The sequence below is a fragment of the Saimiri boliviensis genome, chromosome 8 (assembly GCF_048565385.1).
Source record: "Saimiri boliviensis isolate mSaiBol1 chromosome 8, mSaiBol1.pri, whole genome shotgun sequence".
Taxonomy (NCBI): Eukaryota; Metazoa; Chordata; class Mammalia; order Primates; family Cebidae; genus Saimiri; species Saimiri boliviensis.
Window position 1 is genome coordinate 115207755 of NC_133456.1, and position 17049 is coordinate 115224803.

At 42.3% G+C, this 17049-nt stretch overlaps 1 protein-coding gene and 1 pseudogene across 5 annotated transcripts in view; both read right to left on the minus strand.

Annotated features, from left to right (window-relative positions):
* Nucleotides 1–7635, minus strand: part of TASOR2 (transcription activation suppressor family member 2) — a 95952-nt gene extending 88317 nt beyond the window's left edge. For 4 of the 5 annotated variants that reach the window (XM_039478809.2, XM_074405114.1, XM_074405110.1 and 1 more), the window contains exon 1: nucleotides 7183–7635. Coding sequence is in view for 1 of the 5 variants with exons in the window: in XM_074405110.1 (XP_074261211.1) it covers nucleotides 7183–7243 (61 nt within the window). In the remaining 4 variants the exon portion in view is untranslated. The remainder of the gene's footprint in view (nucleotides 1–7182) is intronic. The other variant, XM_074405113.1, reaches the window with a different exon arrangement.
* A 1577-nt stretch (nucleotides 7636–9212) lies between these two features.
* Nucleotides 9213–9298, minus strand: LOC120367687 (U2 spliceosomal RNA; annotated as a pseudogene).
* Nucleotides 9299–17049: the final 7751 nt, after the last annotated feature.

Genomic DNA, 17049 nt, shown 5'->3' on the forward strand with positions numbered 1-17049 from the left:
CGTGAGCCACCATGCCGGCCCTGAAGATAATTTTTTAATACTTCACATATCTTCAGGAGAGCTGATACCAAAGCCTGAGGTAGGGATGAGGTCCTTTCCCAATAAGCCATGCAGACTTAACAAAATTCACCAAAAATAAAATTAAATGGAGGAGCAGGGGGAAAATGAAGTATTGGCCTGACCTGACATTTTTACTCATTATGTTTTAACTAAGCAATTTAAGATACCCACATGCATTTCCCAGAAGAAAACCTAATTAGTAGATCTTACTACCATTATTGTGTTGTATAGGATACAGGATAATTTGAACTCATAAAGCAAGTTATTTAAATTCATAATGAATTATGTAGATTAACAATGAGCTATTTAAAATAGAAAATTCACTAGGGTATTTAGTATATCCAGTAGGAGAGAAATTGCCTTTTTTAAAAACTTTTTTTTGGGATTACACCTCTTGAGTAAAGTGAATTATACCTATTTACGATGACTTTTTCATTTATAGCTTGCTTATTTTTGGATTTAATATTCAATTTCTGAAGACTGTTTTAACATTCTCAAAATCCAATCTACCATAAAAAGTATTTTTGGTTTATTAGGCTGATGCTTACAAACTAACACCCCAATTTTCTTCCTGCTACACTATGTAAAAACAACAAATAATTGTCTCACTCTGTCGCCCAGGCTGGAGTGCAGTGGCTCGATCTCCGCTCACTGAAATCTCTGCCTCTCGGGTTCAAGTGATTCCCCTGCCTCAGCCTCCCTAGAGTAGCTCAGACTACAGGCATGCACTACCATGCCAGGCTAATTTTTGTATTTAAGTAGAGACCAGGTTTCACCATGTTGGCCAGGATAGTCTCTATCTCCTGACCTCGTGATTTGCCTGCTTCGGCCTCCCAAAGTGCTGAGATTACAGGCATGAGCCACTGCACCTGGCATCAAGATCATAACTTTCATTAGAATGATTTCACAGTTTATCTGATGACTTTTTAAGATATCTGTATACAGCACTGACCGTTGTTCTGGTTCCTCATCGATTGGGTTTATGAGTTTGTGCTTTGGCACTGAATTATCTTTGGCCTGTATAAAATGGTTGTATCATACTCATTACTATACTTAATGTAAGAATACTGTTAAGTAGGCCGGGCGCGGTGGCTCAAGCCTGTAATCCCAGCACTTTGGGAGGCCGAGGCGGGTGGATCACAAGGTCAAGAGATCAAGACCATCCTGGTCAACATGGTGAAACCCCGTCTCTACTAAAAATACAAAAAATTAGCTGGGCATGATGGTGCATGCCTGTAATCCCAGCTACTCAGGAGGTTGAGTCAGGAGAATTGCCTGAACCCAGGAGGCGGAGGTTGCGGTGAGCCGAGATCGCGCCATTGCACACTCCAGCCTGGGTAACAAGAGCAAAACTCCGTCTCAAAAAAAAAAAAAAAAAAAAGAATGCTGTTAAGTAGTTTTGTCCCTCTTAAAAGAAAACCCTGAGAATAAATTTCTCTTGGAAACAATTATATTTCAAGACCCAACTTTAGGTACTCTTGATTATTACATATGACAAAAGAGAAAGTGACATCTGATTTATGGCAATACAAAGATAATTTTGTAATGCCACCACCTCTACATATAGCCCACGCAAAATGTCCTGGACACAGATAAGTAGGGGATATTCCCAGGGTGAAGTAGATGCCTCAACTGGACAAACTCCAGGCATTGGGGTCTTGAATATTCTTTCTCCTAATGAGGGAGCAGTTGTACATGAAAGGTTCTTAACAGGGTCTATTTCACCATGCCAAGGAGGGTAGTAAATCTTTATACAAAATAGTAGCAAGGGATTTAGTTATCTAATTAAATGTAATTAAAATCTTACTAGGAGAAAACAGAAGTACACTCCAGATACTTCTTATGATTAAAAACAGTAATTTTAAAAAGCCACTTTAAAAAGCCAACTCAGTCAATCAATAAAAGCAAAAGCTGGTTAAAGAATAATAATAAAATAGGTAATCTTTTAGCAAATACAAAAAGGAAAAAACTAAATACTGAAAACAGATGATATAACCACAAATACAAAGAAGGTATTTCTAAAATTATAAATCACCATGTATAATTTATAACAATAAATCTGAAAACTATAAAAATATAATTTACTAACATTGGTCTCAATAGAAAAAATATTTAAATAAACCAATAATAATGACGAAAATGAAGAGAGTAGTCAAAAACTCTACCCGCTCTTCCAAAGACCAGTTCCAGAGACTCACTGTTTTACTTTCAACTTATCAAAAATCTGTTGGGGAAGCTATGGGAAACAAAGTGAAAAGAGTAAAAGACCAGAAGAGAATACTTACTATGTAGATAACAAAAAAATTATACATTAAGTAAAACATAAATGGAATTAATATTTAATAAATTATGAATAGACAATAAACACATTTATAAACACCTCCAATTTACAGATTTAAGAAGACAATCCCAAGCAAGATAAATACACATTAACAGCAAAACAGCAAAAAGCTAAGGACCAAAATAACAACAAAAGAACCCCAAAAGCAGTCAGAGCAAAAGGAACTGACAGACCAATAGGTGACTTTTCAATAGCAATAATTAACGACAAAAGACGGAGGAATAAGAGCTTCAGCATGCCAAAAGAAAACAACTGCCAACTTCTGTATTCAGCAAAAACATCATTCAAGAATGGCTGTGAAATGACATTTTCAGGTGAACAAAAACTGTTTTTCATCAATAGATCATCAATAAAAGCCATTCCAGGCCAGGCACAGTGGCTCAAACCTGTAATCCCAGCACTTTGGGAGGCCAAGGTGGGCAGATCACGAGGTCAGGAGATGGCGCTATCCTGGCTAACATGGTGAAACCACATCTCTACTAAAAAAGGCAAAAAATTAGCTGGGTGTAGTGGCACACACCTGTAATCCCAGCTACTTGGGAGGCTGAGGCAGGAGAATCACCTGAACTTGGGAGGCAGAGATTGCAGTGAGCAGAAATCATGCCACTGCCCTCCAGCCTGGATGACAGAGCAAGACTCTGTCTCCAAAAAAAAAAAGCAGCCAATCCACCAAAGGTTGTACTTTTTTTTTTTCCCCCCTTTTCTTTTTAAAGAGGCAGGGTCTCACTATGTTGCCCAGGCTGGAGTACAGTGGCATGATCACGGCTCACTGCAATCTCGACTTCCTGAGCTCAAGTGATCCTCCCGCTTCAGCCTCCCATGTAGCTGGTGCCACAGGTGTGTACTACCACACTCAGCTAATTTTTTTTTTTTTTAAAGATGGGGTCTCACTATGTTGCCTAGGCTGGTCTCAAACCTGGCTCAAGCAGTCCTCCCAGTTCAACCTCCCAAAATGCTAGGAGCACATAAGCCTAGGATCACCATGTGCAAACAATTTTCTAAAATTATATGATGAAATGTGTCACGTGAAAGAGCTGCATAATTCAGTGAACCATTATTTTCCAAATGACCCATGGGTAGGTAAAAGAGCCCTTGAAAGTACAGGATAGGCCAATGGATTTTAACGTTAGAGCATGAGAAGTTCATTCATATCGTTTCAAATTCTACACTGCAGCTAACATTCAAGAAACTATTGGGGCTGAATGCTATATAGTCCCAGTGCTTTGGGAGGCTGAGGCAGAGGAATTGTTAAAGGCCAGGAGTTCGAGACTAGATTGGGCAACATAGCAAGACTTTGTCCTACAAAAAACAATTAAAAATTAGCCAGGCCTGGTGGTGTGTGCCTGTACTGAGGCAGGACTGCTTGAGCCCAGGAGTTGGAGGCTGTAGTGAGCTGTGATAGTATCACTGCACTCTAGCCTGGGCAACAGAGCAAGACACTGTCCTAAAAAAACCAAAGAGAAACAAAAACACAAAACTGATAGGTTTTGATGAATATCAAAAAAGAACATAATCATCTGAAAAGATTATTAAAATATTCCTCTTTTTCAACTACTCAGCTGAATAAGGCTGGATTTTCTTCATGTACTTCAACCAAACCAATACATGGCAAGTCAGGCGCGCTGGCTCACACCAGTAATCCCAGGACTTTGGAAGTCCGAGGTGGAAGGATAATGAGGTCAGGAGATCGAGACCATCTTGGACAACACAGTGAAACCCCATCACTACTAAAAATACAAAATTAGCCAGCGTTGTGGCACATGCCTGTAATCCCAGCTACTTGGGAGGCTGAGGCAGGACAATCACTTGAATCTGGGAGGCAGAAGTTGCAGTGAGCCGAGATCTGGCCATTGCACTCCAGCCTGGGCAATGAGAGTGAAACAATGCCTAAAAAAACAAAAACAAAAAGCAAAGAAACACAATGCAACACAATGAATACAAAAGCAGGTAAGACTGTAGTCATTAAAGGAAACATTCAGCATATTTGCAAAACTGTACAAAAATCTCACTCTTGTTACTAACTTTGGGGGAATAAAATATGTTAAGATGTAATGCATTATTTTTAAAGATACCAATAAATACACATGTATTTCAGATTGGTCAGTTTTAATATCTAATATGGTAATTATCAATTGATATAATCCAATAAAAAATCTTTGGGATCTTCAAGGTTTTTTGTTTTTTTTTCTTTTCTTTTTGAGACGGGGTCTCACTCTGTCACCCAGGCTGCAGTAGAATGGCACGACCTTGGCTCACTGCAAGCTCTGTCTCCCAGGTTCAAGTGATTCTCCTGTCCCAGCCTCTCGAGCAGCTGGGACTACTGGCACCTGCCACCACGCCCAGCTAATTTTTGTATTTTTAGTAGAGACAAGTTTGCCTCGGCCTCTCAAAGTGCTAAGATGACAGGTGTGAGCCACTGTGCCTGGTCCCCTCAATGGTTCTTAAAAGCGTAAAGTCCTGGGAATCAAGTTTCTAAACTGCTAAACTATAGGCACGTGCTTTAACATGAATGTATCTCAGAAACCCAATGTTTAATAAAAGTAATTCACGGAATACAGAATACAACTTTATTTAAATAAAGTTCAAAAACAGGTAGGAGTAAACAATGTTAGTTAAGATTACCTATACAGGTGATAAAACTGTTTTAAAAAGCAAGGGAATAATACAAAATTAATAATGGCCAAGGTAATGGGGGCAGGGAACACTTTCCTCCTGGGGTAGAAACACACAAAAGGTTTCTAAACTAACTAAAGGTTCTAAAGCTTTTTAATTAAGTTTTCATTATTTTTATTGTGAAATATGCCATTAGTATGTACTGACAAAACGTGAGCACATATTAATGATATATTTCACAATAAAAATTTTTAAAGACGAAAAAGGGAGATGTACCTATTCTCCTAGGAGGAAAAACTCAAAAGAATGTCTCTTCTGAAATTATAAATTCAACGCCATCAATCAATATTCCGAAAAGATTTTCTATAGGACTTAAAAAGACAGTTCTAATTTCTTCCGGAAGAAAAAATGCAAATGAAAAACCCAAAGCTCTTTTTCAAAAGAAAATACCAACATATATTATAAAACTGTAATTAAAATACTATGGTAATAGTTACATGGGTCAAAGAAAAGAGAGCTCAGACCCAATAAAAATATCAGCCAGTGATATGACCTGACTAAAAATATTTAACTTTTGTATTCACCAAGGAAGATAAAAATTAAAACAGAATGTTACTTTCAATTACTAAGGTGGCTAAGATAATTTTAAAACACTATTATCATCCAGTGCTGGCTAGCATGGGAGATAAAAACACATCTTTGGAGAGAGTGAAGATAGAAAGGTACAATCATTTCGGGGCAATTTAGCAACATTATTATCCAGTACTCTCGTAAGGACTCAATTTTACAGAAATACTATCATGAGCACCTGAAGCACTGTTTATAACAGCAAGTAATCACTGCAGTATGATTATAGGGGTTATCTTGAAAATAACTTGAATGTCTACCAATAGAAGAATGAGAGTCACTTGATAAACACATGCCATTATCGACCTATTTTCTAGATATTATTCTATATATAACAAACACGTCTCAGTCAAGTTTGTAGGCACGTTACCGATTATAACCCATTTAAGCAACTACGTTTAGACTACAGGGATGCTTACAGCTCCCTTTCAAGAAAATCAGTTACATTTGGGCAAATGTCCTGCATACATACAAAATTTCAAATATGCCGTCTTTGTATTCCTTAAAATAACTGTGGACCTTTCGTCACCCTTTTTCTGCCCTGGCTTAGTGATTTATTAATGAACAGTACTGGAGATACTGCACACAGCTAGTCATTCCAATAAGACAGTTTTTTCAACAGAAGGGTATTTCTGCGCCCTTACGGGACACTGCTTTGTTATAAACCTCCAAGCTAGGATTACTTCCAGGCTCATCCTCTATTAAATGTCACAAGCTCATTCCTCTTCCCCTTTAGCGTTCTATTCGGGGGAACACTGTCCACTCTCACATCGCGAATGCTAGTCCAACACCACCATACACTTGTATACCACATACTTAAGTTTTGGATACACTTTCATAAACTTTACTATTCTAACTTTACCTTACAGGGAGATTAAGGAAGAGGAAGCGTGGTTTGTTTATATTGACAGACTTCAAACAGACACGAGGAGATTAAGAGAAACTTGAGAATTTCCAGAGCAATCTTCCTCGGCATTTCACTCAGCAACCCAGTCCTCCACGAAACGCTGCCTGGCGCCGCCTTCAGACACACTCCTGGGTTGCTCAGACCAAGCCATCCTAACGCTCCAGCCCGGCTTGGTTTTGCTGCTAAGTGACCCCCCGCTTCGGAGAGACCTGCTTCGCCCTAAAAAGAAACGGCGGCGCATGGCCATCAGGCCTCCGCTCAGAGAAACTCCCGAGGAGCAGCAGGCTTCACACAGAAGCCGCAGGAAACGCCTTCCCCGCCGGCGCAAACCCGAGGATCCCGGGAACCTTCAGGAACTTGGCATCCTATCCCTGAGGACGAAGCTGTCCCCTGACAGGCGACGCAAACGAAGCGCCTCAAAAAAGGGCAGGACGACACGGTTAGGCTCTCCCAGCCCGCGACACCGGGCGCGGCCGCAGGGTGTAGCGCAGGACGGAAGGTCGAGTCACCCAGCCGGCGCCGACAGCGCGCCCGCCCCTCGCAGCCCATCCCCGGCGGCTGCCCGAGCGCTCGGCCTCGGGGACCCGCCGTCCTCCTCGCAGGCTTCCCAGGCGCCCAGCCCGGGGTGACTTACCCGTCCGTGGCGCGGCCGCCGCCCCCGAGGACCTGAGATTCCGGCTCAGCCTCCTTCCCATGCTTCTCCCGGCCGTCCTCTGCGTCCCCCCCCCTCCGGCCCCGGCCCTCGCGACTACCGGCGCACGTGGGCAGCACCAGGCGCAGGCTCCGCGCTCCCGCGGGGAGACCCCTCAGGGGCACGCCGTCCTTCCGATCCCGGGGTCCTGGCTGCTGGCGCTGACAGGGACGCCGCGCCTGTCCGCGCTCCGTCTCCCGTCAGGGTCACAGGCGAGAGGCAGCCCCGGGACGCCCAGCCGCCTGAGAGAACATGTCGACTTTCTCGCTGACCGGCGTTAGCAACCGGAAGCAAAACCTCACGGCCAAAGGAAAAGAAGAGGTGCGGGTGGTGGGGGGGCCAAAAAAAAGGAAAGTGAAAACTGAAGTGAGGCGGCCCCCTCGGACATGGGAACCAATCGCCGGGGAGAAGCCAAGGCGCAGGCGCGGACGGAGGTCGGCGTCCACGCGGCGCTCTCGTCTCCCTTCTGCGCAGGCGTAAGGCCGCAGCTCGCGCCTGATTGGACGGCCAATCCCGGTGAGCGCATCTTTTCTCGCGAAGCCGACCCCTAACCGGATGCGGAAGGTGCCTTTGGGAAGAGGCTGCAGAGGCCCCGTCGGCGGAGCTGGAGCCCCGTGGCAGTCGCCCACGTGGCCGCCTTCGGGCGCTTTCGCCGTTTTCTGTGTTTCCCGCCGCAGCTACTGCTGCAGGAAGAGTTGCTTTGTCTTGGCCAAATGCGACATTTTCGAAATCTTGCCCTTGTTTTAATGCATGTAGCAGATGTGGCTGTTACCCCTAGGAAAGCACCTCTAGAAATTTATAACACGTGCACAGAGAGCTAAGGTAATGGTAAATAAAGTGGCCATCAGTAAGTTCAGCTTTATCCTTGCCCATGATAAATAGTCATGCACACATCGTTGAACTATAGGAACACCTTATGAGAGAGAGAGATGCCTAAATTTGGTCTTTGAGCAAACATCATAGAAACCTAGAAGCATAACCTACTACTACACACCTACGCTTATAAGGCATAGCCCATTGCTGCTGGCTACAAACCCGTACTGTATGTTACTGTATTTAATGCTGTAGACAATTATAACACAATGGTAAGTATTTGTACAAGTGTATCTAGACATAGAAAAGGTACGGTAAGGCCAGGTGCAGTGGTTCATGCCTATAATCCCAGCACTTTGGGAGGCCGAAGCGAGCAGATTGTCTGAGGTCCGGAGTTCGAGACCAGCCTAGCCTACATGGCGAAACCCCATCTCTACTAAAAATACAAAAATTAGCTGGGTGTGGTGAAAGGTGCCTGTAATACCAGCTGCTACGGAAGCTGAGGCAGGAGAATCTCTTGAACCTCAGAGGCAGCGGTTTCAGTGAGCCAAGATTGCACCATTGCATTCAGCTTGAGCAACATAGTAAGAGTCCATCTCAAAACGTACAGTAAAAATACAGTATAAAATACAAATAATGGTATATTTGTGTAAGGCATTCCCACGAATGGAGCTTACAGTACTGGAAGCTGCTCTGGGTGACTCTCTGAGTGGGTGATGAGAATGTGAAGGTCTGGGACATTACTGTACACTTCCGTAGACTATAAACACTCTACACCTAAGGTACACTGAATTTATTTTTAAAAATTCTTTAATAATCTTGTAACTTTTTTAAACTTAAATTTTAAGACTGTTTTGTAATAACACTCAGCTTAAAACAAACACATTGTACAGCTGTACAGATTTTTTTTATATCCTTAATCTGTAAGATTTTTTTTTCTATTTTCAAAAATTTTAATTTACTTTTTAAACTTTTTAAATTAAAAACTAATACACAAACACACATTAGCTTAGGCCTACACTGGGTCAAGACCATCAATATCATTGTCTTCCACCTCCATTTTGTCCCATTAGAGGGTCTTCAGGGGCAGCTACATGCATGGAGCTGTCATAGTCTGTGATAACAATGCCTTCTTCTGGATACTTCTTGAAGAACCTGCCTGAGGTTTATTTACAATTAACCTTTTAAAAAACATAAATAGGAGTACACTCTACACTTGATCTTAGCCAAAAGGCCAAGAAGCGATTAGAAGTACACTCTAAACGATGAAAGTATAGTGAATAAATTATCCAGTAACATAGTCTATGATCATTATCAAGTATTATGTGCTGTACATAATTGTGTGTGCTATACTTTACTTTTTGGAGATGGAGTCTCACTCTGTTGCACAGGCTGGAGTGCAGTGCTGTGATCTGGGCTCACTGCAACCTCTGCCTCCCAGGTTCAAGTGATTCTCCTGCCTCAGCCTCCCGAGTAGCTGGGATTACAGGCACCTGTCACCATGCCCAGCTAATTTCTCTATTTTTTAGTAGAGACAGGGTTTTGTCATGCTGGCTAGGCTGGTCTTGAACTCCTTACCTCAGGTCATCTGCCTACCTCAGCCTCCCAAAGTGCCGGGATTACAGGTGTGAGCCACCACACCCGGCTGTGTGTGCTATATTTTTATACAACTGGCAGTGCAAGTAGGTTAGTTTACACCAGCATCATCACAAACACGTGAGCAATGCATTGCTGTATGAAATTAAGATGGCTACAGTATCACTAGGCAATAGAACTTTTCAGCTCTATTATAATCATATAAGATCACTATTGAATATGTGGTCTGTTGTTAACTGAAACATTATTAAGTGACACATGAATGTACCAATGAGAGAGATTAAGTGCTAATGAACATGCATCATGAGTCAGGCACTGTGCTGGTAATACCAAGTGATTTAGTCATTGTGTTTACTGTTTACTGTGACCAGGTGCTGTAGTAGACTCTGATTTTACAATTATGAACAAGCTAGACAAGGACCCTGCCCATAATGGAATTTATTCCAGAGGTGAGTGACAAACACAGGTAAATCACCACCACAACAAAACAATTTCAGATAGTAATACATGCTGTGAAAACTCACTGGAAATGCTAGTGGATGGGACTAGGGGCTGGAGGCCAAGGGCAGAAGCAACAGAACTACAATATCTTACTGAAATGGGGACATTCGAGGTCAAACCCTAAATATTCAAACCGATAGAACCAAAGCTTGGACTATGCACAGGAAGAGCTTTCCAGACAGAAGGCAAAGCAAGTGCAAAGGACTTGTGAAGTGAAAACAAACCTATTCAAGAACTGAAGAAGGCTGACTGTAGAAGTAGAGAATGTAATATAATGACTATTTTAATAGTGCACAAAACCAGAATGTACAACTCCATGATTTATCACAAGGCAAATATGCATGAAACCAACACGCCATCACGAGATAGAACATTGCCAGTACCCCACCCCGCTTCCCTAGCCTAACAACTATTCCGGCTTCCATGGTAATCTCTTCTTTGCTTTTAAAAGTAAGCGTGCCACCTAAATATGCACCCTGAAGCTTTATCATTTAGTTTGCTTGTGGTTTGAGCTGTATTTAAAGTGAATAATTTTGTGCCTGCTTGTGAGACTCGCTATGTTTTTGGGTGTACTTGTTCTTTTGTTTTCATTGCTCTATATGAAGGCGTGAATGTAACATATTTGCCCTACTCATTGTATTATTGATGGACATTTGGGCTGTGTCCAGTTCTTGGCTATTATAAATAATATTTTTGTGATCATTCTCACTGATATCTCTTGGTGTACATGGGCACTTATTTCTGTTGGATGAAAAGCTGGGATTGGGATTTTGGAATGCTAGACATGATGATTTGGATTTTTGTGTCAGCAAATATTTATGCCCTTATTCCCCACTGCTGGCCAAGTTTACTTCTCCATTGGTATTGGGCTTGGTCTAAGTGAGGTCTTTTGGCTGATAGAATATTAGCAGGCATGACACAGCAGGATTCTTAAGTGTGCTTCTGTCATTTGACTTGGCTCTTGTGCTCAGGTGATTCATATGTGGAGAACATATCTTGTGTAGCTGTTGTCTCTTCAGCCCGGGTCTCCAGAACAAACCTATGTGGAGCAGATGTGACACCAACCTACACCCCAACACACTTTGGATTAGCAGAACTTTAGACATCCTGAAGATCAGTGAGTCTGAGAATTAATGCTGTTATCATAAGCTAACTGAGTTTGGGGTGATTTATTATGGGGCATTGTTGTGGCAATGACAAGAGCATATGTTCAACTTTAGCAGATAATTTCAAACTTTTCACAAGCTGGTTTTACTAAGTTATACAGCTCCACAAAGAGAATTCTACTTCATCTACATCCTTGCCAACACTTTCTAATTTTAGCTACTCTGAAGGATGTGTCATGTTTTGAATTTGCATAGTCTCTAATGTTCCTTTTCAAGTATGTTTTGGCTATTCTAAGTTTTTTTTTTTTTTTTTTTGAGATGGAGTTTCGCTCTTGTTACCCAGGCTAGAGTGCAATGTCGCGATCTCGGCTCACTGCAACCTCTGCCTCCTGGGTTCAGGCAATTCTCCTGCCTCAGCCTCCTGAGTAGCTGGGATTACAGGCATGCGCCACGATGCCCAGCTAATTTTTTGTATTTTTAGTAGAGACAGGGTTTCACCATGTTGACCAGGATGGTCTTGATCTCTTGACCTCGTGATCCACCCGCCTCGGCCTCCCAAAGTGCTGGGATTACAGGCTTGAGCCACTGTGCCTGGCTTTTTTTTTTTTTTTTTTTTTTTGAGATGGAGTGTCTTCCTTGTTGCACAGGCTGGAATGTGATCTTGGCTTACTGTAACCTCTGCCCCTAACCCTCAGCCTCTGTTCAAGTGATTCTCCTGCATCAGCCTCCTGAGTAACTGGGATTACAGGCATCTTCCACCATGCCTGGCTATTTAAAAAAATTTTTTTTAGTAGAAACAGGATTTCACCATGTTGGCCAGGCTGGTTTCAAATTCCTGACCTCAGGTGATCCACCCACCTCGGCCTCCCAAAGTGCTGGGATTACAGATGTGAGCCACCGTGCCGGGCCCGGCTATTCTAAACTTTAAAGTTTCTGTATACGTTTTAGATAGAACCAGCTTATTTTCTACCTCAAAAACAACCTGTTGGGATTTTGGTTGGGATTGTGTTGAATGTACATATCAATCTGGGGGAGAATTAACATTCTATTAATTGTCAAATTCTACTTATTCAGGTCTTTAAAAATTTCCTTCAGCAATATTTATAATTTTCAGCGTACAGCTCTTGCATATATTTTGCCATATTTATCTCTCTGTTTTTGATGTTATTCTTAACAGTATTAAAAATGCTTACAATAATTTGTTACTAGTATATAGAAGTACAATTCATTTGTCCATATTAACTTTATATCTTGCAACTTGCTAAAATTACTTACTATATCCAGTAGCTATTTATTTGCACGTGTGCGCATTCTTTATACTATCCTAGGACATTGCCTGCAAATAGTTTTACTTCATTGTTTCTAATTTATATTCTTTTCTCCTTATCTTGCATTGTTTAAGGCAACTAATGTAATGTTCAACATAAGAAGTGAATAAAATATCTTTGTCTTAAAAATATATATATATCCTTGTCTTGTCTCTCATCTTAGTGCAAAAGCATTTGTTTGCAATCAGTAAGCATAATGTTAGCTTTGGTGTTTCGTACCCTTTTTAGATTTATGAATTTCCCTTTTGTTGCTATGTTTTGAAAGTTTTTCTCATAAATGGGTGTTGAATTTGGTCAAATACTTTTCTGCATCTATTGAGATGATTATATAAGTTTTCTTTTTTGATCTATTAATATGGTAAATTATATCAATTGACTTTCAAATGTTAAATCAACATTGAGTTCCTGAGATAAACCCAATTTATTCTGGATTCATTATCCTTTTCACATATGAATGGATATGAATTGCTGATATTTTGTTAAGTATTCTGGCATTTTGTATACATAAGAGATGTAGGTCTATGTTTTTCCTTTGTTTTTCTTGTAAGACCTTTAGTTTGGGTATGAAGGTAACTCTGGCCTCATCCAATGAGTTGGGAAGTTTTCTTTCCTTTCTTAATTTTCAAAATACTTTGATTTAAATTGGCAGCATTTCTTTCATAAACGTTTAATAGAATTAACCAGTGAAACTATCAGAGCCTGTACTTTTTATAGCAAGGTTTTTAAGTGCAGATGTTATTTCTTTAGTAGATAGAGACCTATAAAGACCTAATGTCAATTTCAGAGGAAGAGAGTTCTACCAATGCCACTGTCATACCAGAGTGGTGATGGGATATTTAAAGTGGTATCAGAAGCTTAACACTATTTGTGTGGGGAAATATCACACAGAGTTGGGTCAATTTATTATCTAAACTCTAGTTTCCAACCAAGAATTATGAGGCATGCAAAGGAATGGGAAAGTATAACCCATACAATGAGAAAAAGACAAGCAGCAGAAACTGCCAGGAAGAGTGACCAGATGTCAGATTTTTTTTTTTTTTTTTTTTTTTTTTTTTTTTTTTTTTGAGACGGAGTTTCACTCTTGTTACCCAGGCTGGAGTGCAATGGCGCGATCTCGGCTCACCGCAACCTCCACCTCCTGGGTTCAAGCAATTCTCCTGCCTCAGCCTCCTGAGTAGCTGGGATTACAGGCACGCGCCACCATGCCCAGCTAATGTTTTTGTATTTTTAGTAGAGACGGGGTTTCACCATGTTGACCAGGATGGTCTTGATCTCTTGACCTGGTGATCCACCCACCTCGGCCTCCCAAAGTGCTGGGATTACAGGCTTGAGCCACCGCGCCCGGCCAGATGTCAGATTTAACAGAAAGGATTTCGAAGTAACCATTGTCCATGATGGTATTCCCATCACTCAATAGGACTCAGAGAATGGAATCTATGTGCTGAACACACGACTCCCTCCCTCTCAGCTTTCCATATCTGCAGAATGAGAAGGTTGGAGGGGAAAACACCAATTCCTGACAATCCTACTCTTATTTTTGACTTTATAAAATTTTAATAACTAACACGTAGAAATAAAAGTTCAAGAGAATGATAAGACTGGCTGACACAAAATAATATGGAGCTATCCTCTGTCCTGTCCTTTTCCTGATTTTTCCTTGGAGGCAAGCACTTTCAATTCTTGTAGCTGTTTCTTCTGCTGTTTACTCACTTATTTTTTCCTGCCACTCTGACTTCTCAATTTTGTTCTTCTTCTTATTGTTTTAAATAGAGATGGGGGTCTCACTATGTTGCCCAAGCTGGTCTCGAGCTCCTGGGCTCAAGCAATCCTCCCGCCTCAGCCTCCCAAAGTGCTGGGATTACAGGCATGAGCTACTGTGCCCAGCTGACTTCTCAGTTTTAGGTAAAATCTTCCCAAAATGGGTAATGAGGACTGAGCTATTTCGGGCAACACCCTGCAAGTGTACATTTGCTTTCCTCCAGGCTTTGTATATAGTCAAGTCATCATTTTTTATTGTGATCACAGCTAAGCCATAAAAAATGTTTGGGCCACGTGTGGTGACTCACTCCTGTAACCCCAGCACTTTGGGAGACCAAGGCAGGTAGATTATGAGGTCAGGAGTTAGAGACCAGTCTGGCCAAAATGGTGAAACCCCGTCTCTACTAAAAATACAAAAATTAGCCATGTGTGGTGGCGGGTGCCTGTAATTCCAGCTACCCAGGAGGCTGAGGCAGGAGAATCGCTTGAACCAGGGAGGTGGAGGTTGCAGTGAGCTAAGATTGTGCCACTGTACTCCAGCCTGGGCGACAGAATGAGACTCCATCTTAAAAAAAAATTTGTATAAAATTTGTTTTTCTTGAAGTTAGCACTTGCATCATTTTTAATCTCTCTCTCAAAAACATAACCCCAAGTTCTTCAACAACAACAACAACACACACACACACGCACACACACACACACACACAAGTTATATTAGGAGCATGAGGGAGAGAAAATGTGTGTGTATAAAAATGGGGGCAGAATAAAAGGGGTTAAATCATCTGTAATAATAAGTAGGAAACCAAGAATGTCTCTGTTTTAAGAGTACCTATTGCCCAATTTATAAAACTTAGCAATACTGCAGGACTTCCTCCAAAAAATGCTATAAGAAAAGTACAAATAAAGTGCTGTGTTTAGGAAATCTTTCAAAAAATCAGTGCTAGCTAGAAGTGGAGAGAAGTGCAGGATGAAACCTGCTGCCCTCAGGCTGTTCCCAGCCAGGGCCTGAGCACGGTGGGGGTGAATTTGGGCCACTCCCATCCAGAGCAGGACTCCTCTCACAGAGAACCTTCATGCTGAGGTGCACGTCTCCCAGCTGACTTGCCCAGAGCTCCGTGGTGGTCTGAGACTCTTCCTACCCGATTCTTCCTCCCCCTTTCCATGCACAAGTATCGGCCTACACTACAATCTAAGACTCCCTGTCTTCTCTTGCTCCTTCCCGGTTTATTCTTCACAGTCATTTCCCCCAGTAAATCGCTTGTATGTCCGCTTTTCAGACCCCAGGAAGTGATACAAGTAAATAGTAAGAGTGGTCCAAGAAAAGGGAAGGCCAGCTGGGGTTTTGGAATTGGGTCACTAACGGTCCCGATGGCAAAAAGGAGCTCATTCCAAGAGGAATGTGAGGTACAGGACAGACCTTGGTACCAAGTGGTGGCCCAAATGGTGATGATTTCACCAGAAGTAACCCAGGAGAAGTGACAACTATGCAGGTGTGTGCTTACAATAAGAGAGGTGGTCACAGAGCTGAGGTGCTAGAGGCAGGCGGTCTCCAGGGGCAGGCAGGATCTGAGGTAATAGAGGCAGTTGGGGTCTGATAGGAGCTGGAGATCACAATTACTCTAATGACTGGCAGAGGTGGAAAGGCAGCCCACGGGGGCTTGGCCCTTACAGATGGCAGATAGGACATAGTATTCCAAAATAAATAGACAGCGAGTGAGGGTTCTACATAATATTTGTAACTAGGAGAAGGTCAGGGAGGAGGAGAGGGAAGCTAGGGTTGGAGATGGGGCGAAGTAGCCCCAATTCCTATCACTTCCACTGGGGGACATCCATTCCCAAACTCTAAGCTCCACCAGGGTGGAGATACTGTTCTGTCTCCAAAAAAGGTGTCTCAGATGTGCCGGAAAAAAAAAAAAAAAAGAAACAATTAAATAAACAACCCTAAAAGGTGTGCGCTTCTCAGGAGACTCGGCACATGCCCTTTAAATCCCAAGCTACGGCAGCTGCCAGGGCACTGACTCTTACGGCCAGGCAGCAAGCAGCAGGCAGAAAAGCTGTGACTGTCTTGATGGTAGTGATGGCCACCGATGGGCAGGAGGAGGTAGAGCTGTCTTTACGCACAGGAAGGAACACCTGTATAATCCAGGGGTGCACCTGGGGGCCTCTTGGTACTCCTTTGTCCCATTGTAACTGTATGGACACAGGCAGCTTTAGAAACGTATGATTATTATGAGTTCCAGCCCCTGGAGTGTCAAGGTTTGTGTCATGTTACAAGGTGAGCCACAAAGACTCGTTGAGATGATAGCTGAGAGGGATAGGAAAATGTAAAATATGGTGGAGAAAGATGAGGATGAATGCCCACTGAAGCCCTGAGACTAACTGCAGAGGCAGATCTTATTTCTACCACTGACCTTCTTCTTCTAAGTTCCCCCTTGAGAGGTTCTGGGGAATCATGGAGAAACTGCTCCCCCAAATATGTATGGATAAATAGATTTATGTGGTGGAAGGAGGCAGACTGTGGTAGTGATGGAAGTGATCTTTCTAAAGAGAAGCTGCTCTGGGAGCTGAGTTGACTCATAGATTCTAACTTCCACCCCACTGAAGCCGCCATGGCTCTCACACTTCCACCAGGATGCTTCCAGACAGTAGCTGAGCACAGCAGGGATATGTGTGCTGGTCCAGGCCTGCCTGAACCCTCCAATGGGCAA